Source organism: Protopterus annectens, chromosome 10.part0, assembly GCF_019279795.1.
Source record: "Protopterus annectens isolate FY-2018-M chromosome 10.part0, PAN1.0, whole genome shotgun sequence".
Lineage (NCBI taxonomy): Eukaryota > Metazoa > Chordata > Ceratodontiformes > Protopteridae > Protopterus > Protopterus annectens.
The window spans coordinates 331,613,399-331,637,078 of NC_056744.1; the positions used below are offsets into that span (position 1 = coordinate 331,613,399).

General features: G+C 39.4%; 1 protein-coding gene across 2 annotated transcripts in view; it reads left to right on the forward strand.

Moving 5' to 3' along the window:
• Positions 1–23,680, forward strand: part of TADA1 (transcriptional adaptor 1) — a 448,440-nt gene that overhangs the window by 83,449 nt on the left and 341,311 nt on the right. For both annotated transcript variants that reach the window (XM_044085222.1, XM_044085223.1), the window contains exons 2-3: positions 13,130–13,221; positions 13,813–13,878. In XM_044085222.1, the coding sequence (XP_043941157.1) occupies positions 13,130–13,221; positions 13,813–13,878 (158 nt within the window). The remainder of the gene's footprint in view (positions 1–13,129; positions 13,222–13,812; positions 13,879–23,680) is intronic.

The window sequence follows — 23,680 nt, forward strand, 5'->3', positions numbered from 1 at the left end:
GGAGTCCCCTAGGTCAACTCTTGAGTACATCTCATTTGGAGACATTCCCAAACTTCTGAGACAGAAGGGTGGTTGGTCTTACAAAGCCCCTTTCCAGGAGGAGTCTGCATTTCTTGAGGCTTTCAGAACTGACTCAGCTACAGTGGATATAAAAAGTGTACACACCCTTGTTAAAATGCCAGATTTTTGTGATATAAAAAAATGAGACCACAATAAATAATTTCAAAACTAATACTTTGTTGAAGCACCTTTTGACTTAATTACAGCATTCGGTCTTCTTGGTTAGGAGTCTATCAGCATGGCACATCTTGACTTGGCAATATTTGCCCACTCTTCCTTGCAAGAGCGCTCCAAATCTGTCAGATTGCAAGGGCGTGTGTTGCGCCCAGCCCTCTTCAGGTCACCCCACAGATTTTCTATTGGATATAGGTCTGGGCTCTGGCTGGGCCATTCCAAAACTTAATTTTCTTCTGGTGAAGCCATTCTTTTGTTGATTTGGATGTATGTTTGGAGTCATTGTCTTGTTGAAAGGTGAAATTCCTCTTCATCTTCAGCTTTCTAGCAGATGCCTGAAGGTTTTGGGCCAAAAGTCATGGGTGTTTGGAACTGTTCATAATTCTCTCCACCTTGACTAAAGCACCAGTTCCAACTGAAGAAAAGCAACCCCAAAACATGATACTGCCACCACCATGCTTCACCGTGGGGATGGTGTTCTTTTGGTGATACGAAGTGTTGTTTTTGCGCCAAACGTACCTTTTGGAATTGTGGCCAAAAAGTTCAACCTTGGTTCCTCAGACCATAACATATTTTCCCACATGCTTTTGGGAGACATGATGTATTGTTTTGCAAATTATAGCCGGGCCTGGATGTTTTTCCTCTGTAAGAAAAGGCTTACGTTTTGCAACCCTACCCCATAGTCCAGACATATGGAGAATATGGGAGATTGTTGTCACATGTAGTACACAACCAGTACTTGCCAGAAATTCCTGCAGCTCCTTCAGTGTTGCTGTACGTCTCTTGGCAGCCTCCCTGACCAGTTTTTGTCTTGTCTTTTCGTCAGTTTTGGAGGGATGGCCAGTTCTTTGCAATGTCAGTGTTGTCCCATATTTTCTCCACTTTTTGATGACTGTCTTCACTGTGTTCCATTGTATATCCAATGCTGTGGAAATTTTTTTGTACCCTTCTCCTGGCTGATAACTTTCAACAATGAGATCCCTTTGATGCTTTGTAAGCTGTCTGTGAACCATGGCTTTTGCTGTAGCAGGCAACTGAGTAAATGTCAGGAAAATCCTACTAGGACAGCTGAACTTTATTTGGGGTTAATCATATTCTCTTTAATTGATGGCAGGTGTGTACCCAAGAAGACTGAATGCTGTATTAAATCAAAAGGTGCTTCAGCAAAGTATTAGTTTAAGGGTGTGCACACTTGTGCAACCAGCTTATTGTACGTTTTTTGTTTTTTGTATTTTTTTCCCCTAACAGGTTTTTGTTTTTCATTTGAATTGTACAGTTTATAGGTCACATTAAAAGTTCTAAGTTGCACCCAAGAGCCATGCCCATTGGAGCAGGGGTTCCCCGGTTGATACCATGGTGGTTGCCACAGCCACCAAAAGGGAACTTGATGAAGAAAAATCCCCCTGTCCTTCTCCCTAACAGAGTTTGCTTCACTGATCTTTGCCCTGGGTTTACTGAGTTACCTGGTACATTTCACAAGGTTTCAGACGGATTTGTCGAAAAAAAAATTACCAAATCCCATGTTGGTGGAGAATAAAATGACTCTCTCTTCACAACTGGCCACCCTTCATTCCTTGTCAAACACCTTACTGCATCTGATCTCACATGCTACTGAAGGTGTTTCAAGACTGGCAGGTTCAGACATTACCATTAGAAGACATTTCTGGATGACTTTGAGAAACCCTGCAAGATGTTCTTCATCAAATCACCCTTTGATGGATCTACCTTAATTGGACCCAGTTAAAGGTATGCTCTTCAGGAGTAAACAGAATGCTGTAGGGCTATGTTTTTCTACCCATCACAGGACCTGCTCAGGAAACCAGAAAGAGGGTAGAAAGATGTGGCTCTGGAAATTGCAAGGGTTCTCTTAGGACTCCTATGGAGATAGAGCCCCCAGCAGCAGAAGGTGGAACTCTGTCAGGCATAGCCCACATGGCAAGGGGTGCTGCAAAGCTAAGGCTTCAGAAGCCCCTTTACTGAGAAGCCTTTCTGGCATCCCTGAAAGTTTGTCTGACTGCTGCAGTCAGAGGGGGGCTTATCTGTGCACCCAGAAGCCTAGACATCCATCACCAAAGATGTCTGGGTGCAGAGAGTAATTGGCAACAGAAGTAGAATATGTTGGTTCAAAGGCTTTAATTTTTCTTTACACATCCACTGGTACTGTGGCCTTTCACCTTCAAAGGATACAATACCATAGAAACAGGCAGTTTTTATACAGACAGAACCCCTGGAAAAGTGGCTGTTTTTATGGTGGTGTATCTTTTGAAGATGAAAGGCCACAGAACCAGTGGACGTGTAAAGAAAAATTAAAGCCTTTGAACCAGCGTATTCTGCTTCTGTTGTTGTTTTATTTTGTTTGCCGTTACAAGTGTGTTTTTTTTTTTTTTTTTTTGCAGAGAATAATTACCAGAGGTTGTTACATTCCCTTCTCTTCCCCCATCAATTCATCCACGAAAAAGTCCTGATGTACCATCCCATCAGTGGAAAGAAGCTGCCGTAGAGATAAAAAAGCTGCTAAGAAAGTGTCATCCAAGAGGTCTCACCAGACCAACAAGGATTTGGAACTTATTCAAGATTCTTTTTGGTGCCAAAGAAGACTGGGGACCTCAGGCTGATATTAGACCTAAGCCACTTAAAACAATTTGTCAAACACTTCAAGATTGGAATGGTCATTAGATTTGCTCGATAGATCTCCTAGATGTGTACTATCACATAGTTGGGCCAAAATTCCTCAACATCGATATGAAAGACTCCTTGCCAGTTATCGATTGCAGTTGCTGCTGCTAAGGGTGACACAACCAGTTATTAGGTTTAGGGGGAAATTACTTTTTCACATAGAACCATGTAGGTTTGGATAGTTTTTTTTTCCTTGATAGATAAAATCATCACTTAAAAACTGCATTTTCTGTTTACTTGGGTTATATTTGTTTAATAATTAAATTTGTTTTATGATCTTCAACCTTTACGTGTGACAAACATGCAAAGAAATAAGAAATCAGGAAGGGGGCAAATACGTTTTCATTGCACTGTACTTTATATATGTAGACAGTTTGTGAGGTTAAAGAAATCAAATAAATACATTTGCATATTCTCCTTTCTTTTTGTATAAATTCTTTAGTATTTCTCTAGTTTTGATACAGGTAATTAAAATATAGTTGTTTGGGTTATAACTGCATTAATAGAAGTGGATGTAATCACTTTTTATTATAGATCAGAAGGATAGATGGTTCGACACAGTAGGACTGTTTTTTATATGCTTTACTGTGGAGTTTCTCCTTTCCTTTACTTACTGTTATGTGATTATGAGGTATTTTATATAAAATGAGGGTGTGTGTGGTTGCCTTGCCCCCCACATGGGGGCATGCATGAGTTATGCACACTTATTTCTGTCATTATGCATTGATTGCAGGGGAAATATGTTCTTGATCAGTTGTGATTGAGCAGTGTTTTTCTGTATGATTGTAAGTCAGTTATTCAGAGATTGAGCTGTTTGTTTAAAGCGTTCATTGAATTTTTTGCTCATGGTCACTTCAGAGTTCTGTTCAGCATGGGTGATGGCACAAGCATATTCCAGTGTGACTTCCAAACTCTTGTGTAGTCACACACTTCTATGTACTTTTTGTTTGCCGGTGTTCCAGTATTCCCATTATAAGTAATGTACACAGTGTAGGGTGTCTGATAGCTGCAGTCTGCTTCCTTGTTGTTTATGTTGTCTGCACAGGATTTACTTAAATGCTACACACTTTGCAGTATCTCTGTTTGTTATATCTCATGATACATCTGTCGTCTGCTCAAGCCTGTCATCTGTCCTGATGCTTTAGCTCATGATACACCTGTCGTCTGCTCCAGCCTGCCACCTGTCCTGATGCTTTAGCTCATGATACATCTGTTGTCTGCTCCAGCCTGCCGTCTGTCCTGATGCTTCAGCTCTTCTCTATTTCTGATCACATGCCAATCCTCACAGCACATGCCAAATGGCATTAGCATTTCCAGCTCCTTCTGTCGTCATCATTATGCCAGATGAAGGTAAGCTTTCAAGAGGAGGCCAGTCACATGGATTTCATAGCTTGTTCCAGGTGCATTTTAAGTACTAAAAACAAAATTCGCTCCTGTACCGTTCAGTGTTGCTTCCGTGCCAGCATTTCTACAAAATTAATGTATGGCCACACTCAACAGTTTCCGTTCTGTTGCTCCAAAACTGTCATTTACTTTTTTTTTTCTTTACTTGGTCATGCAGCAAAAAATGTGAACCACTGTCCAACCCTCTAGTGCTCCAGTTAAACTACTATACATGTCATGGAGAATTTTAGTGGTGTCCTAGCCAGAAAACTAGTAGTCTGTAGCTGGTTGTAAGCGTAGCGGGATTAATCTTGCTAAAACTGTAACTTAGTGACTCCCTCTGGCACTGAGCCTTATTGGACTAGCAGTTTAGGTGAGAATGACTCCTGTTTACAAACTTTCTGCTTGTAGATGGGGGGTTTAGGTGAGTATGACCCCCGTTTGCTAACTTTCATCTTGTAGTTGGGGAGTTTAGATGAGAATGATCCCCGTTTGCTAACTTTCTTCTTGTAGATGGGGAGTTTAGGTGAGAATGACCCCCGTTTGCTAACTTTCTTGTAGCTGGGAAGTTTAAGTGAGAATAACCTCGTTTTCTAACTTCGAACACGTCCCTTTGGATGAAAGAACTTATGGTTTAGTAGTGCAGGTCTGTGCTTTCTAATTTGTGTTACTCTCATAGTTACAATGTCCTTATTGCTCTATGTGATGTAGCAGGAGGCACGGCAAAGCAGAGGTTATAAGGAAAGCGAGATTGCAGAGGTGGTGATCCTGGAATGCTACTTTATCAGTAACCATAGGTATGTAACCTTACTGAAGTACTTGAACAGACTTGTATATTTATTTATAATTTATTATTTGTTTACCAGGAGCTATACTGGGCCAGGGTGAACCTGTTTTCAGTAGAGGCCCGGGGAGAAAGGCTCCAAAAGCAAACAACTTGATAAAGATCCAGAATCAAAATACAGAAATCAAGCAGTGATGGAGATCAAAGATGGCCGCTGTTCTGTGAGCAGTGCTAGTACCTAGTTCTACGAATCACCCGGGATAAAACAAACCCAGAAGGTAAACCAGCTCTAAATTTATAAAAATAACTCTGCACGTCAACTCTGAACAACATTTAGCAACTAAAGGCAAAGAAAAAGTGACTGATTTCCTTCTAAACTAACAGGATTAACCACAATTCAGGGAAGCAAGTGTAAGACATGTGGTATTAAGGCCTCACAACTGAATGCTAAGCCTGGATAAAACTACAAACTCCAAGATGTCGAAAGAAGATAAAAGTATAATTACCATAACCAAGGCAAAATTCTCAGAATTAGCATCACCAGAAAAAGACCGAACTACTAAGAGGCAGAAGACAACTAAACAGACAAATCTAAACCTGTAAACAAAAATAAGTCCGATCAACCAGCTAACCTGGAAGGTATAAAATCTGCTCTACTACCTATTCAACAAGCAATAAAAGACTTATCCTTACAACTGCAATCCTTTGGTGACTCTTTCAGCCAAATAATAACTAGAATGGAAACATCTGAATCCAGAATAACTGAAAATGAAGTAAAAATAGATTCTGTATCTGACTCCCATGACAAAGAAATACAAAGTTTACAAGCTAAAATAACAGACCTGGAAGCAAGATCCCAAAGGAATAATATTATCATAAGGGGAATCCCAGAAACTGTAACTCAAAACAACTTGGATCTGGAGCAATTCTCCCCGGGCCTCCGCTGAAAACAGGCTCTGTGGAACCTAGTCGGACTTTCCCGGTCAACAAATGATAAATAAATAAATAAATAAATAATAAATAAACTTGATGTCAACCATCAGACAGATAATAAGAACCTTGCTAGAGGAATCAGAAGAAACACAACCAATATTAATAGAAAGAGCACACAGAGCTCTGAGAGAAACACAAACTTCATTGAAACCAAGACCTGTATATGTCAAATTACTAAATTTTCAAGATGTAAACAAAATCATATTAGCTGCTAAGAAGAAAGGTGCACTTACTTGGAACAATAACAAAATATCCTTTGCACAGGATCTTCCGCTGCAGATAAGGCAAGCAAGGCAACTCCTCTCCCCATACTGTAGATTTCTAATGGAGAAAAAAAAATCAAATTCCAAATGAAGTACACTAATTTTCCACATGGAAGGAATTAAACTCATGGTCGCTAGTCCCAAAGAAGCTAAAGAAACCTTCTTGACCATTTTCAAGATGATTCCACCCTCAGAAACGTAATAAAACCTTTAAAAATGACCCTTGAGCATTAAATCGAGCCGTTTCACGTTCTTTGGCTGGGATTTGACTTTCCACGACTCCCTTGGGCTGCCTAGGCCTTATATTCCTCGAATCAAGCCATGAGATTCACAGCAAAAGGAAACACACGCACGCTAAGGACCAAAAACTGAATGTTTCCAAACCTCTACTTTCAAGGAGGCGCTGTTTCCTGGGACTTTGGCTGCTTAATTCGTTCCCCCTACTATCTTGAAGGCTCCAAGATGTGTCTGGAACAGTTGTTAAGAAGACACAGTCCAAGTTTCAAATATCCTCCCTCCAAATAACGAAATGCGACCTCATCAGTCAAGAAGCAGCTATTTAAATGAAGGTTGACCAGCAAGCTCCAACCCAAATGTTACAAGACTCAAGGTACTGTTGCACTGAGACCTTTTCAAAACAGGTTTACACATTAGCATTAATCCAGTGTCTAAAGCCAGGTTTTGAATGGCAGACAAGATTAACTTAATGTACCCGATGAAATTGCTGTGGAATGTCAAGGGGAAAAACGAAAGGCGCTTGATATTTAAACTGTTTAAAGTGAATTAAGGAGGCTGAACCTCTAGATTACTCAAAACACTAGCTAACAGCCTGTAGAGAATATATTCAGAGAAATATGCAAGTAGTATTTGAAACCCTGTCTGGCTAGGACGTCCTTTTTTTTTTTTTTTTTTCCTTCTCTTATCACTGACTATAGACCGCTGTGTGGAAGTTTTTTTTTTTTTTTAAAGGCATATGTAATGGTCTAAAATAGTTAAACGAGGGGAAAGAGGAGTACAAAGTAAATAAATGTAGAGTTAACAGCATGACCTTAAGCTAAGAAGAATATATTTTAGAACCTGATATGTCACTATGTAAATGCTTAGTATTAAATTGTTAAAAACACATTTTAAGTAGAAAATAGTCACAAGTTATTAACCATAAAGATTATACGTCTTAACTGTATTAACATGATTATATAAATGTTTTGTTGAAGAGCTTAGGGCATTATCGGTAGTGCTTTCTATGGAACTAGTCTGATTAACTTTGTCCACATTGTAAATAATTATGCAGGGGGGGCAACATATATATTGCATATCCACATAAAGAGATGACACAACCCAAAATCACATTGAGAAGTAAACTCCACACCGAACCGTCATTCTGTCCCCTGCCTTATTCCTGGTCCAAGGGTAGAGTGGTTGGGCACAGAGTAGGGACAAGAATAGTAAGATGCTTTCCAAATTTATCCTACAAAAACACATACAAAGACCACAAACTAAAACCATCACACAAGGCACATTTTACCAATATCCACAGCTCATAAATGTAGGAATTTGACTCGTGGAACATTAAAGAGCTCCAAAATAAGCAGAAAAGGAAACTATTCTTACACCTTACACTGTAAGCTAATGCTAACCTCATATTAATACAAGAAACACACCTCACTACTGAACAGTGGTCAGAAATTAGTAAGAGAAAATGGATAAGACAAATTATAGCTTCGGAGGGTAAAACAAACAGTGCAGGTGTAGCTATAATAATTAAGAACCAATTCCAGGAAAAAAATACTTGAAACCAAAGCAGACAAGGAGGGAAGATGGTGCTATGCAACTTTTACAAACCCTACACTTCCAAAACCCTTATTGGTACTTAATGTATATACACCCTGGAACAACCAACATCTCTTCTTTACATCACTATACCCCATTTTAAACCAATTTAAATATCACTATCTGGTGGTTGTGGGTGACTGGAACACATATCAAAACCCAGACAAAGACAAATCCAATCCGACCAAAGCATATGATAAACAAGCTTCCTTAGCTTTAAATGAATTCAAACAAGACTTCAAGCTATATGACCCTTTTAAATATGGAGCTAGTGACAACAAAACTGAGAAATTTACATTTTACTCGGAATGCCACAAAATGTGGTCGAGGATAGATTTCTTTTTGATCTCAGACATATTTATTAACTTAGACCCAAAAATAATTACCCATACCAGATTCTTTTCAGATCATTCTAAAATTATGCTTAATATCAATTGGGACAAAAAGACATATATGGTGAATAGGGGCTATAACGGGTCACTAAACCCTATGCTTATCAAAATGGAAGTAATAAAAGACATAGAATCAATATTAAAAGCATCCCTTACAAACATTGCTAACTCCTGAATACCAATGGATATAGAATGGGCTTTGACCAAAACACAAATTAGGGGAATATTCAGTAAAAGAGCAGCGCACTACAAAAAAACGCAACTGAAAGCGGAACAGGACTTGAAAAGGAAAATAGAGCTTCTTGAAAACGACCTATTAAACAGAGACAGACCTTCTAAAACTACAAAGAGATCTCTACTTATTACATACTAGAAACCTATCTTTTTATGAAACCAGAATGTTGGCCACCTATGCAGAAGAAGCTCAATTGCCATCTCGTGCATTGGCCAGATTTACAGCCCAGATTAAAACTGCCTCCCAAATAACAAAAGAAAACTATAGGGACAAACACCAAAATAAAAAAACTAAGTGAACCTATATCAACTAGTGAAATAATCCCGACAGTCAAACATTTGAAAGCAGACAAGTCTCCAGGTCCGGATGGACTCACTTCAGAATTCTATAAATCTTTTACCCCCTTGATAGCCAAAATTCTGTTTTGTATATTGAACTACATTATAAATAATAAAATAAATGATATACACTTCAATGCATCCAGAACCATATTTATACTTGAACAAGTTGATCCAAAAAACCCAGACAGTTATAGACCTATCGCCCTTCTAAATATAGACACAAAAATATTAACTACAATTCTTGCAAATAGACTGAAAAATCTGATAGAGATAATCATCTCTCCTGAACAATCTGGATTTACACCACTTACGCAGACCAGTGACAATACACTAACATTAAATGCGTTAATATCTGATGCAGACCGAAACAACACAAATATATATGCATTAGTTGTTGATGCTCACAAAGCCTTCGACTGGGTCAGTATAGAATTCTTACTTCAAACACTACCGTACTTTAATATACCCAACAATTTCATTCAGATTATACACTTTTTATAGTAACCCATATACATCCCCATACATAAATAAAACTTGGTCAGATAGAATTCCAATAAAAAATGGAACTAGGCAAGGATGCCCGCAGTCACCCTTTCTCTTTAACTTATATCTAGAACCACTTTTCTTAACCATTAAACAAAATGCGTACCATAACCCCCCAGTAATTTACAACTTCAAAATATTTTTCTCTGCCTTTGCGGACGATTTGAACATATATTCTACTACCCTAAACTCAGATATAAATAAAACATTAGCTGCAATTGAACACTTCTCGACTATGTCTAACTACAAATTAAACCTCAACAAAACCAATATCTTCCCCTTAAAACCACCCAAACATTTCTCACTTAGACCACTATTAGGCACAATTAAAACTAAAGACGAAATTAAATACCTGGGCGTTACATTTCCCCAAAATAACAAGGATCTTTACCAAAATAACTTAACTCCAAAATGGCAAAACATTATACAAGACTGCAAAAGATGGAGTAATCCAAAACTGCCATTCCTGGCTAAAGTTTCAGTAATTAAAATGAATGTTCTACCCAGATTGTTATATATATTTATGACATCACAGATAATTATACACAACACATTTTTTAAACAGATGTTCATCTTGCTTGCAAAGTTCATTTGGGAACCCCAAAAAACAGGACTAAATTAACACTTCCCAAAATAAAGGAGGACTAGGCCTTCCGGATTTTGAAACCTATTACTTAATCATTAACATTAATAGAATACTGAGAATAGCCGAACATAGTCCGACAACTAAAACTTGGTCTCCTCTCTGGGTAACAATCTATTATAGATGCATTAAAGCACTAGGTATCAATCCTAAAGAACTGCCATTCCTAAACCAAAAAATAATGCAATCTTACAATATCATAGATTCCCTAAAACAGCCTAACACAAAAACTCTTTCAATCCCTGAACCTCGTACAAGCCATGAAAATGATACAACCACTTCATAAAAACCCAAATTTAAAAATAAACAATCAAATGTTCAACTTGGACCCTTATCCCTGATAATAAATAAAACTATCCAAGATATATTTCCATATCTTAACTGCTCAATACAGGATATGAGTAATAACTTAAACCTTCCCAAATCATATACAGTGATCCTAAGACAAATTAAAGTGTTGTGTTCCAGTTGCCTCCAAGACACTAATATAACCAACAATGATATAGAAGTCTGTAATGTGCTCTGGAAAACTATCCTCTCAACAAAGAAAGCCACCACAAATGCATACAAATTAATAAATGACATTAAATTCCAGAAGGATCTCCTTTTCTCTAACTACTTGAGAAAAATGAATCCATCTATAGAAAACCTGCAAATAAATCAAGCAATTAACCTAACACTAAAGACCATACTTCTCCAAAAACTGGCTTATACTCCGCTCATGATTAATAGTAACACACATTTTGCACCTGTAATCCTACATAAACTTAATGCATCGAGATCGCCATTCTGTCCACATTGTAAAGATCAAACAGCTGACTTACTTCACCTATTTTGGAGCTGCAAATGTATCTACAAACTTTGGAATTCTCTTAAATTACAATTACAGTTTATCAGACATCTACACTAACATGGGAATTTACTATACTACACATTCTCAACCCAACATTCCAAAGAAACAAGCCACCACACTGGGTACAATTTTTCTCCTAATGAAACTATATATATATAGCGTTTAAGTGGCTTGACCCAACTAGTATCTCTTGGGAGGGATTTAGACAGCTAGCCATAAAACATCTATTTGCCCACAAAATAGTAATGGATAAAAAAGACAAAAATCCAAGATGTAGGGAAATATGGGAACAAACCTACAACATTATACAGGCATGATCCACCACAGAGACACTTAGAAATATACCATAATGGGATTTTAGAATGACATACATGATCAACCACTCCAAATTTTTATGGTCTTGTTTTAAAAATATATGTACTGTTGTTATATTTAAACGCCTTAACTATGAAAGCAACCATGTATATAGTGTAGATAATTTTGTTGACTGACCTATATCTTATGGTATGAATCTTAATGGATAACACTGTTCTATGGTCATGCTTGTCAGTTATGTTTGTTAGTTGATTCATATTATTGGAAAATGAAAAATAAAAATTATTGAAGAAAAAAAAATAAATCAAGCAGTGATGGTTCAGAACACTACATTACAGAATAGGTGATCGAATAAAATAGATAATACTAGTTCTACAGATGTTAGATTTTATGTATGCAAGCCAAACAAGAATACAGTTGATGACATGGGATACTAGCAAATGCGTGATGACATGGGATACTAGCGAATGTGTGATGACATGGGATACTAGTGAATGTGTGATGACATGGGATACTAGCGAATGTGTAAACAGTACAGTATTGCAGTTTTGCAGTAGAGAGAGAAAGATGGAGAGCAGCAGATTAAACATTCTGACATTGAGGTATAGCCTTAGAGCTGTTGTTATATAGGCATCATACTAACAGTAAGGTATAGCCTTAGCGCTATTGCTGTATAGGCATCATACTGATAGTAAGGTATAGCCTTAGCGCTATTGCTCTATAGGCATCATACTGATAGTAAGGTATAGCCTTAGAGCTGTTGTTGTATAGGCATCATACTGACAGTAAGGTATAGCCTTAGCGCTATTGCTGTATAGGCATCATACTGATAGTGAGGTATAGCCTTAGAGCTATTGCTGTATAGGCATCAAGGCTAAGCAGAAGATATGGTAGATAACTGATAGAGTAGATTATGTGGCTGGGTGGCACATGGACTTTGTAAGCTGGAAGCACTGAATGTATATATGAGGAGTCAGAGCCGTAAGTGAGATGGGGAGGAAGAGTAGGAAGGCTAGGAATATTGTTTTTTTTTTGTTTTTTTTTTATAGTCAGTGCTGGTACACTTACATAGCCAGTGGGAGAACAGGTGTTGTTTCAGCGAAGTCTTAAAGCTTTCAGGGTTGCTAGTAGATCTAATTGGAGGGAGAGCATTCCATAGTTTTGCTATAACATATGAGTAACGCATTTGACTGGCAGAAAGGTTAGGTTTTGCTGTAGCAAAGTAATGTAAGTAAATGTAAGGAGCATCTGATTGATCGCAGATGTTTATTTGGGTGATGCATGGTGAACAGAGTGGAGAGGGCAGGACAGCTAGAAAGCTTATAGATTAGCTTATGAGCTGTGGTTAGTTGCAGGTATGTTAGATGTTGGGGAAGTTCTGGCCAGTTTAGATGTTGGAGTGGTACGCAGTGGTGGGAGGAGTGTTTGGCTCTGGTTACACATTTTGTGATTTTGTTGTAGCATGAGTCCAGTTTGGATTTAAGAGAGGACTGTATATTAGTAAGGAGAGGTGCAACATAGAGCAAGGATGGAAGTAGAAAGGAAGAGTCAAGGGATAGTCTTGCTGCAGAGGTGAGGAAGTGTTTGTGCCTGTACAGGATGCCTAATTTCTAATGTTTTTTCCTTTACTTTGGCTTCTTTCAGGTACTGGGCAAACTTAAAACTCTGGTTTAAACAGAAAATCAGCAAAGAAGAGTTTGATTTAGAAGCGAGAAGACTTCTTACGCAAGATAATGGTAAGAAATTGATTTTATTTCTTTATTTAGCTTTTCTGTACTGGATTATGTACCAGCTTTAAACTGTGGTTTGGCTGAGGAGGGGTAATACCAGGAAATGGTTAATTGGATTTGACAGCTGCCAAGAAATGTCAAACCCCCCCCCAAGGTATTCATGCACTGTTGTGAGCAGGGAGTTTATTTTGCACACATGCCCCCTCCCATTCTGAATTGGTCATTGGCTTGTTATCTAATAACCTCCTCAAGCCTTCATGAGGTCTTCAGTTTCATCCCCTGAAGAGCCTGACCCTGCAACATTGCGGTCCTAGTTACTGTATCCAGGTTGCTGGTGCATTATTTAGGAACAAAACACCAGCGGTTGCAGCCAACCAGTAAATAACTGCTGTTAACCATTCTGTGCCTAGGCCCCTCTTCTTTTACACTTTGGCATATGATTTGTATTACACATTTTAGGAACATTAAAGGAAATGGTTTAGTTAGATGGGATTTTTTTTGTGAAAATCATGATTTCTGTAACTTTTTTTATTATGATCCTATATTTTGCAAATTATTTTTTCTTTGTCATTAACATTTTATCTTTTTTTTTTATAGTGCATTCACATAATGATTTTCTACTGGCTATCCTTACTCGATGTCAGCTGATGGTATCCGCTCCAGGTAAGAAATTAAATTATCTTAATGCATGCAGAAAGGTATTTTCAGTTGAGTGGTGCAGAAGCACACTGGGGGGGGGGGGCAGTAGACGGAGAATTAAATGATCTTAATGCATGCAGAAAGGTATTTTCAGTTGAGTGGTGCAGAAGCACACTGGGGCAGTAGACGGAGAATTAAATGATCTTAATGCATGCAGAAAGGTATTTTCAGTTGAGTTGTGCAGAAGCACATGGGGGCAGTAGACGGAGACCGCTCATCTCATTATGCCTGTTCCAGGTGCCCCATATTTTGGATGAGACTACGCAAGTGTAATTTAAGGCTGGATAATGTGTCATGTCTGGGCTGATGTCACATTATGCAGCATGTGATTAGTATTTGTGTCCTACAGAATGTGGGTAGTGGCAATATCCTGTAGCATCTGGTTAGTATCAGTGTCCTGTGGTATGTGGTTAACACTGGTGTTTTGTGGTATGTGGCTAGTATCTGTGTCCTGCCACGTGTTTGATATTTTTGTCCTACGGTTATTTCTTGATTTTGCTGCAGTGTTCACATTAGCTCCTGTGGTCAGAACCAGAGTAAAATGTCCCATTGCTTGAGAGCTTGGTTTGTGTATCTGGACTCCGTGGACTTTTTGTATTGCCTATACTTTTTTATTTCACTTGGCAGTTTAACCATTTTTTATATCTGTGTATCTGGATGTACCTTTGTTTTTTTACTGAATTCTGCTGCTGCCTTGTAATAGAGGACATGGCAATTTTGAGAGTCTTGTCATGTTTTGTTGGAATGTAATATAACTGTTGCATGCATTGGCACACAGCTGATCATGTGATCATCCTTTCTCACATTTCTGTTGGTTGAGTCAATGTTTGTGGCTTAACAGGTTTCATGTTTGTCTTTGATTGATGAAGGCAGAATTAGAAGGCTGAGGGTTCGTCCCTCTGACAGGTACTACAGTGCAGAATGAAAGGGTGTTGTAGATCTGAGATGCTGTTCTTCAGATATGATGGTAGGTTGTAATTTCTGCATGAGGTAGTTGCAGTTTTAGTGGATGGTTCAGACACCGTGTCACTTGTAGGGAAGAGCAGATGAATTTCCTCTCTAATACCATGACCAGATTTCTGTAGTTGATATAAATAGAACTTTATGCCTCCACTGAATGGATGTAGTTCCTGGGGATCTACTCATTCAACTAAATGCAGTAAAGTAGGTAAATTTGGAGGTCAAACCTCAGTAATGTTGTAAACTTTAGACTTGCGTTCTGCATTTACCCTAATTGCTGCCCTTACCATTCTGTTTTCTTTTTCTAAGCCTTATCTGTCTTATGTAGCCACATCTTTGCTCCTCCTCATATTGCAGCCTTAATTCTGTCATTCAGCGTCCATCTCCAAAATTCCTATTCTTTATCTGTGCCAAATGCTCACCGTCTCTGCATTTTTTCACAATTTGGCTGTAGTCTTTGTTTCTGATCTTCCTGCCCTTGACTTAAGGACAATACTGTTGCATGGCTGTTAGTGTGTGGTAGTGTTACAACTCTTCTTTCAGCCTTGGCAGGCCTATATGGTATTGTTGATCACCTTATCTTAACTCTTTATGCAAAGTGTTGCTAACGTTCTCTTGGTCAGTTTTCCATAACTTTTCTTCCTTACATCTGCTTGATGAAGGAATGCTCCTTTTGGATTTCAGATTCAGTTTTGTTAAAGTGCCCGACTCCAAATTACAGATATTGTAAAGATATGTTAAAAATTTTGTTAATAAAACACTGTGGTTAAAATTAAAGTTGACACCAAAATGTTTTAGGGTGAATAAAATATAACTTGCAAAAATATTAAAAGATCATTTCATGTGGTTTTTGGTGAGTTCTTGAAGCTTGCTAGTGTGAGGGACTTTTTCATCTGTTGTTGGGATAAGGTTTTGGAGGCATGGAATGTAGCAGCAAAAGGCAAAGAAGATCATGAATTAGACCGTAGAAACTTCCAGAGAGTTTACGTTTGCTCCTTAATTTACCTGTTTAATCGCAAAGCAACACATTAGGTTACTAAACACCATTTCCATGACAGTACCACTATGGAGAATATGTCCGTAATTTGTTTTTTTTTTCTTTTTGTTTCACCAATCACAAAAGGAAATCATTTGGCTTTTGTAATCAGTGTAGTGATTTAAGAGAATAGCAGCTATTTAACTTGCTGAGCTACAGGAGATCAAGGAAGATGTGATCCCTAAAGGCATAGCTCACCCCTCCCAGAGCCTGTAAGAAATCAAGTAAAAGGTTAATGATTCAAGCCCTTCCTCCTGCTAGCTTAGAGACTTTAAGCCAACAGTTGTTTGGTTACAAATCTCGGAGGCCTTTTCACAGCAAACTAATGGGTATAGTATTCTCATCCTAAGGGGTGGTGAAAGCCACACACACTCTGGCTAGGCTTATAAATGCCCTAGGGCAGATAGCCTAGTATGAACCTATGAACCTATGTATCTAGAAAGGTCTGTCCCAAAGGAGGTGTTGTAGTCAGTAATTGATCTAATTAGGGCTATTCACAGAGAGAGAACTTTTTTAACTGGATGATATATTAGTTGTGCTAAAATTAAGGATTTCCTGATTGTCCTTGCTACCTGGTGGTGAAAGGAGAAACCATTATTGACCTGTAGGTTCCAAGATCCCTGACTGCATTATTTTAGAGTGGGCTACTGTGTGTTGAGGAAGAGAGTCATTTACCATATTTGACAGTATTACACACTACATTTTTTTACATTTAATTGTAGCCGTTTTTCTGCATGCCACTTGTTTATGAGGGTTAGGTTTTGCTGTAATGAATCTATATCAGAAGGAAATTTGACAGTAACACTCAATTTGCAGTCATCTGCAATCTTAGTTAACTGAAGAGTCTGATTCCTGGTCTAGGGCTTGGAGGAATGAATGATAAAAAAAAAAAGGGGGGGGGTGGCAGTGAGTCTTGGGGCACACCATTTGTTACCTTCATGTTCTCAGCGTGGGGGATAGTGTGACATGCTTTAGCCAGATCCAGATAAGCCATAAGAGTAGAATTACTGATGTCTACAGCCTGTGTGACCATTTCAGAGACATCAGCTAAACTGAATTTGATACAGTTTATGGATGTCCGCTGTTATACATTCCATGTCTTTGCACATCTGACTAGTCAGCCCAATGAAGTTATTGTTTCCTGGGTCCATGGTAGGGCTGCCCTATTGTAGGGGCATCACCACTGCAGTTTTACATACTTCAGGAACAAATCCTGTGTGTAAACTCAGTTTAAACAGTTTAAGGAGGTGTTCCACAAGGCCGTATTTGGCATTTTTTTATTAGGCATCTGAGTAAATTGTAAGGCCTAATAGAAGCAGTATATTTGTTTTTTATAGAGCACCTTCACTGTACAGTTTTTAATGAGATTAGTAGGTGTAATTGATTCAAAAATTTCTGGAGTTAAGATAATTGTTGAAAAAGTAAAGTTTGCACTGAATGTGTCTGCTAGCACATTTGCTGTGTCTACTATAGCTGAAGAGGTAGTTCTATTTTGGATAAGTTTAGAACACTGCTGTTTGTTAGCTCTTGGTTTCAGAGGCTCATTTTAAGTTCATGATTTGCCTTACTTGGCTATGTTTTGTTTGATTTAAGAAGTATTTTTCCTCTCTCATTATGGAGTTTGTCTAAGCTAGTTGACTGCAATGGTGGTTAGTGCTTAAACTGTCCATTCTGTTTGGCTCTAGAAGGGACAGCCAGACTTGTCCACTTGTGTATGTGGGGGACGCATTCCTTTGTATAAATAGCATTTGTGTTGATGTTGGGTCTGGTAATGTACAAGTGAGTTTGTTTAGCGAGTTTGAGGATGTTTGTGCATTTCAAATCCATGGATTCAGAATTACTGACTGCAAGGTTTTCTAGATTATGAAAGAGAATGGTAGAAGTTTATGGGCAGACTTGACCAAAGATGGAATCGATCAGTGGGGGATGGAATAGTGACTCAAGGTACAGGGTTTGATTCTCATCTTTTGAAGGAAATTGCCTCTGGTTAAAACGTCTTGCAAAGGTAGCTAGCCTCGTACTTACCTGTGAACCAGATGGATAATACATGTAGTGGTTTTACAAGTACCAGCTCAAGAATGTTACGTCTTCTGCTTTGTTTGATAATTATCTGCTCCAGGTAATGTTTATACAAGTCTAAAAAAATCTCTGGGCATACCAACTTCGGCGGTATGGGTGCTCCAGTTTGTTGAAGAATAGTTGAACTCTACCATTTTTAAGGCGTTTTTCGCAGGAGGTAGTTCCACAAGTAGGAAACTTGCAAGACCCGGAGGGTGCCATGAAGCAGGTGGTCAGTTTTATTTAGAGTAAGTTGGAGTTCAGGGAGTGTAGTCTGTGGGTCTCTGGGAATCTGTCTAGAAGTGATACGGTTCTTCACAAATATGGAAACACCACTGCAGTTCCCATTAGTCCTGAGTGGACTTTAGTGTATTATTGAACCTTTCACTAATCCATCCGTCTGTGGAAGAGAGACTGATATCGCAAGCTGCTTGACTTTAAGGTAGTGATGCAACTGATGTAGCACCCTTGACATAACTGGGATATGCTTCTGGATACTTTTAGATTTTACTGGTGGCCTCACAGTGTCCATAGCAGTATGCTCATTTGACATCATCTTAATGGCACTGGGATCAGTGCAGTTTTAAATCCAATATGGGGTGAAATTGTGTGGCGCTCTAGAGAATAGGAACAGATGACGTCAATCTCTTTCATTATGTCCGACCAGTAAAATCTGGCTAGTGTTGTTACATTGGTTATGTCCATCCGCAGCTAATATGTGGTTATGGGCAAGCTTCATTTTTAGTCTCATAAACAGTTTTGACAGCAGAAACTGTGGTCTATGTAAGATATAATATTTCATTTTTAAGTAAGAGTAAGAAATAATAAGAGCTTCCTGTTCCCTACAGCTTTGGTGACAGTCTCTCTTTCCCCACTTCTAGTAACATTTTTCTCATTATGGTTCTTTTAAAATTCTGTGGCTTACTTGCAAGTCCAGTAACTCAGGATTTCTTTCTTCTGTTGCATGTTTTGAGGGGGAAGGCATAGCTTCTTTCCTCAATTAAAATGGCACTGTGGCTTTGTCTGAGTCTTCACCTACAAAGGTATTTCTTAAAAAATCACATTCTGCTTTGCTATGAGTGCAAGCCTCCTGAGTTCTGTCTTTTTTTTTTTTCTGGTTGGGCTTTTCCGTACCTTAGTGCGAGTGGGATACTAGCCTCTCACCTTCTTTTCCTTCCGTATAACTCCTTCCCACTGCAAAGGGTATTTCAGAACAAGGGTTATAATTATTCTTACTTCTTTGTTGGCTCACAGATAACAGTTGTTGAGTCTGTCTTTATTTAACTTTCTTCTTAATGGTATGAGGAAATAGGCTTATCTTTATTTTCATGCTTTGTTCACTTTTACTATTCATTTTGCTTTGAGGTTCCTCATTTAGGTGCCCTACTTTTGTATTCGTTTCTGTGTTAATGTTCCTTGCAAGCCCTGTAAAAGCCCTTTGTCTTGTACCTCCTCATTCTTATTATACGCTTCTTTAACCATTCACCATCAGTTCCTAGACTGATTTATTTTCTGTTGCGGCATAATTAGGGCGTCTTTCTGATAACAAAAGGGATGTATTTTACTGTGCAAACATAGTAGAGATTCTGTACTAATTGCCTTCTCCTGGTTTTGGTTTGGGGTCTTTGTACGAGTGTCACTACCTTGCTACCCCTATTTTTATACTGAATGGGTGTCCCGTGCTACTGTTGTACCTCATTCCTTTCAGTGTGTTACCTGCTCCGCTATGTCTGTAGATTCTCTTTAAATGTTGAAAACCTTTGTGTAAATGAGCCAGAGTTCAAGGGTTATAGCTGCAGGATGTAACAGTTTTCCTAGATCTGGTTGAATTTCTACACATGTAAGGGAATACTGTTTAATGTCACCATGAATACATATTACTTCCACTTTTTGGTTATTAATACTTTTCTGCATACATGTCTGGAGGTTCTTGACAATGGTAATATGTTTCCAAAATCTAATAGGGCTTGAACTTTTTCCTTTTAGAAATTGAGTACATTTTACAAGTTTGGTTGTAACAGAATGATATAGCGCTGACTCAGCTATTCTGTCTGTCATACTCCATAGAAACAACTTAAGTCATGCATTTCAGTTTTCATGTCCGTGCTAGAAGCTTTCTGTTCAGCATTAGTAACACAAAACTTAGTGTGACCCCCGCACGTGCGCGCACACATTTCGTACATATTAACAGATCACTTGCTGAGTTTTTGTTTCACTGAAGTGACACATTGTTGCTGCAATTTTAGACATGGTAGCAGACTGTTCTATTTTAAAGATTGGTTCATTAACTAGTACGCAAACTACTGAAGATCACTTTGCAAAACTGATTTTCTTTGTACTGCTACCATGCAGAGCACTTTTAAACCTGTCTGCTGCTAAAATGTGTAGCCTTTTCAATTTACAGTTGCTGTCGGGTTCTAGCCAAAGCTGTAAATATGTTTTAAATTACATGTTTTTGCTCTTTCCTATTTGTCAGCATAATAAGTCCAGTTTTATTTTTATTTATTTATTACATTTGTTAACTGGGCAATGCCCGACAGGGCCAGGAGCCTCTTTTCAGTGGAGGCCTGGGGAGAAAAGCGAGCAGTAACAGTACTAGCAATTATAATTGTAGTTAACACCAAAGCACTTTAAAAAAACTATGCTTGTTTATAGGTTCATACGTGTGTACTAGTCTAATGGCCCTGGAACCTTTACAAGCCTAGCTCATAGGATTACCCTGGCATCGTGCCACCTGACCTTAGTTCGTAGTGCCTCTGTCGAGTAGAGCCACTGGAGTGATCCCGGGGTGAATTTTCTATTTCCCATCCACTCATCAAGGTTTATCTTGAAGAGGGCCAGTAAGGTGCTCTGCTTGACATGTATGGGCAAGTCTATTCCATAGCATGGGCAGTCTCTGGGTTATGAACTTGTCTCTTCAGCACGTTCTGTTGATTGTGGTAATGAGGTTGAGGTCTCTGGAGCGTGTGGTGTGGAGGGATTGGGATTTCTTAGATGCAGCATTTCTAACGGAGCTAGGTCAGACATAGCTTTGTATGTCAAGCAGAGATTGCCTCAAAGTAGGTGATATGAGACTGAGAATAGTTGGAGGTTTTTGAGTCTGCCCTTATAGGACAAGTGTTTAATGCCTACAATCTGCTTTGTGAGGTACTTTTGCGGCCTCTCCAGTTGTTGCAGATGTCTAGTGAGGTACATGCCAAATGGGGTATTGTACTTGATGATTGGCCTAATGAGGAAAGAGTAGAGGGAGACCATTACCTCTTTTTTTCCTGGATGCAAAACCCTTCGTAATGAGATGTGCCACATAGAAGTATTTGGTGGTCAAAAGAGAGGTTGCTGTCAGCCTGTGTTCCCAGATCTCTTATAAAGCCTTCTGTGTTCAGTGGACTACTGTCAGTGTGATAATTCAAGGGAACCGGCTTTTTCCCAAGGGGGATGACGACACATTTTTTGGCATTGAGCTTAAGGCCATGGTTCTGACACCAGTCGTTGATCTCATTGAGGCCTTTCTGTAGGATGTCAACATCACTTGGGGGGTTAATAATAGCTCCTAACTTGCAATCGTCTGCGAACTTTGTCAGCCAGAGTCCCTTTGTGTTGGCCTGGACTTGTCTTGCCAGACTAATGGGGTGATAATTCCCAGGGTCTGTACTTGCTCCTCCTTTGTGGAGAGGGATGACTGTAGCAGTGCATCATTCGGCAGGGCCAAGCCTGAGGTGAGGCTGTGATTGAACAGGGCACACAGGTGAGGTGCCAGTTCACTCTATAGTTCATGTATTCAAATTATGGAACTCCCTCCCACCCACAATTTCCTCCGTACCATCATGCACCCACTTCAAAACTTTACTAAAAGCGCACCTAAAAACATGCTGGCTATGCCCTTGCAACTCCCACTCTAATATCACCCACCCCATCCAACCACTACCTTTCTTTCCACTCCACTAACTACCTTGATTATAGCAAGCTCAGATGCTCATAAGCCTAGTACTTATACAGCAGGAACTTCTTATTTTAACATTTGTTAATGTCTGTTATGTACTTCACAGATAAAGATGTGGATTTCCAAGGTGATTAGTTTGTGGTTGGATCTAACCAGGGAGGAGTTGACTATTGGTGTAGAGCAGCGGTTGCCCATGTTAGTAGTGACCAGGCCAAGGATGTTGTTACCTCTAGTGGGGGTAAGAACGAGCTGGTCCAGGGCATTGGAATTGATGAAATCCAGAAAGCATTGGGCGAGTGTTTTAGTACATGAGTAGTTTTCCCAGTTAATGGAGGGGTAGTTGAAGTCGCCCAGTATGAGAGTATTAGGTAGGACCCTAATATTCTCCAGGGTGCTTAGGAATGTGGAGTGCGAGTCTTAGGACATGGTTGGGGACCTATAGCAGGCTATGACCTGAATCGCTGTCTTACCCAATGTTAGCTGCACCTGAAGTATCTCAGATGCGTTATGTTGGGCTTCCACTCTGGCGGTGTGCGCATCCTTTGTGAATATGGAAACACCACCACCTTTGGAGCTTTGGTCCAAGTTCTGGGGTCGAAAGGTATGGAATGAGTTATAGCCTGGCAGTGCAGGGATGCTTTCTGCTGCCTTGAACCAGGTCTCTGTTAAAGCACAAATGTTGATGCTCTCCATTTTAAGGAGTGCTTCGAGTGAGTGCATTTTGAGATTTAGACTTCTAGCATTGAGCAGCATGGCTCTCCGATTGCATTTGTTTGTAGCTGTTACGGTGGTAATTTGGTCTTTTGAACACTACCTAAAAAAGGCACTATAAGTGTGGCAAGAGCCTTGGCCAGTATCCAGAAGCCCAGGGGTGACATGCTCTCTCTGGCAAAGCATCGAGGTCTGTCGATCATGTCATCCCAGGCAGACAGATACTGGATTCCCTTAGAATGACATCAGAAACTTAGCCAATTGTTGAAATCAATCATTTTCTGCTTGTATTGTGATATCATTCTGGGTGATGGTAGAATGCTACTCAGGGCTAGGGTCATACTTGCCTGGGCTACATAATCCGAGAGCTCCTCCATGTCTCTCTTCATGTAGTCCAGAGAGGTACGTCTCAGGTCATTCACACCCACGTGTACAATGACAGAGTCATATTTGTACCTGTTGAGGGACCTGAGTGCACGCATTATGTTGCAGATCCTGGTGCCTGACAGGCAGCTGACTGTTACTTTCTCCTTATTCAACAGTGAGTGGGACATCAGTGTGCCTCACTATCGAATCACCTATGACTAGTATGTTGGGCATGCTGTTTTGCCTTAGGAGCTTGGTTGAGTGGCACACTGTTTAGGAGAGTTATGTGTCTTGTGATTAGGGTGATGTTCAGAGCTGTAGTAACTACAGAGGGATAAAATTGATCAGCCACAGCATGAAATTATGGGAAAGAGTAGTAGAAGCTAGGTTAAGAAGGGAGGTGATGATTAGTGATCAGCAGTATGGTTTCATGCCAGGAAAGTATGGTTTCATGCCAGGAAAGAGCACTACAGATGCAATGTTTGCTCTGAGAGTGTTGATGGAGAAGTACAGAGAAGGTCAGAAGGAGTTGCATTGTGTCTTTGTGGACTTAGAGAAAGCATATGACAGGGTGCTTAGAGAGGAGTTGTGGTATTGTATGAGGAAGTCGGGAGTGGCAGAAGTATGTAAGAGTGGTACAGGATATGTATGAGGGTAGTGTGACAGCGGTGAGGTCTGTGGTGGGAGTGACAGAT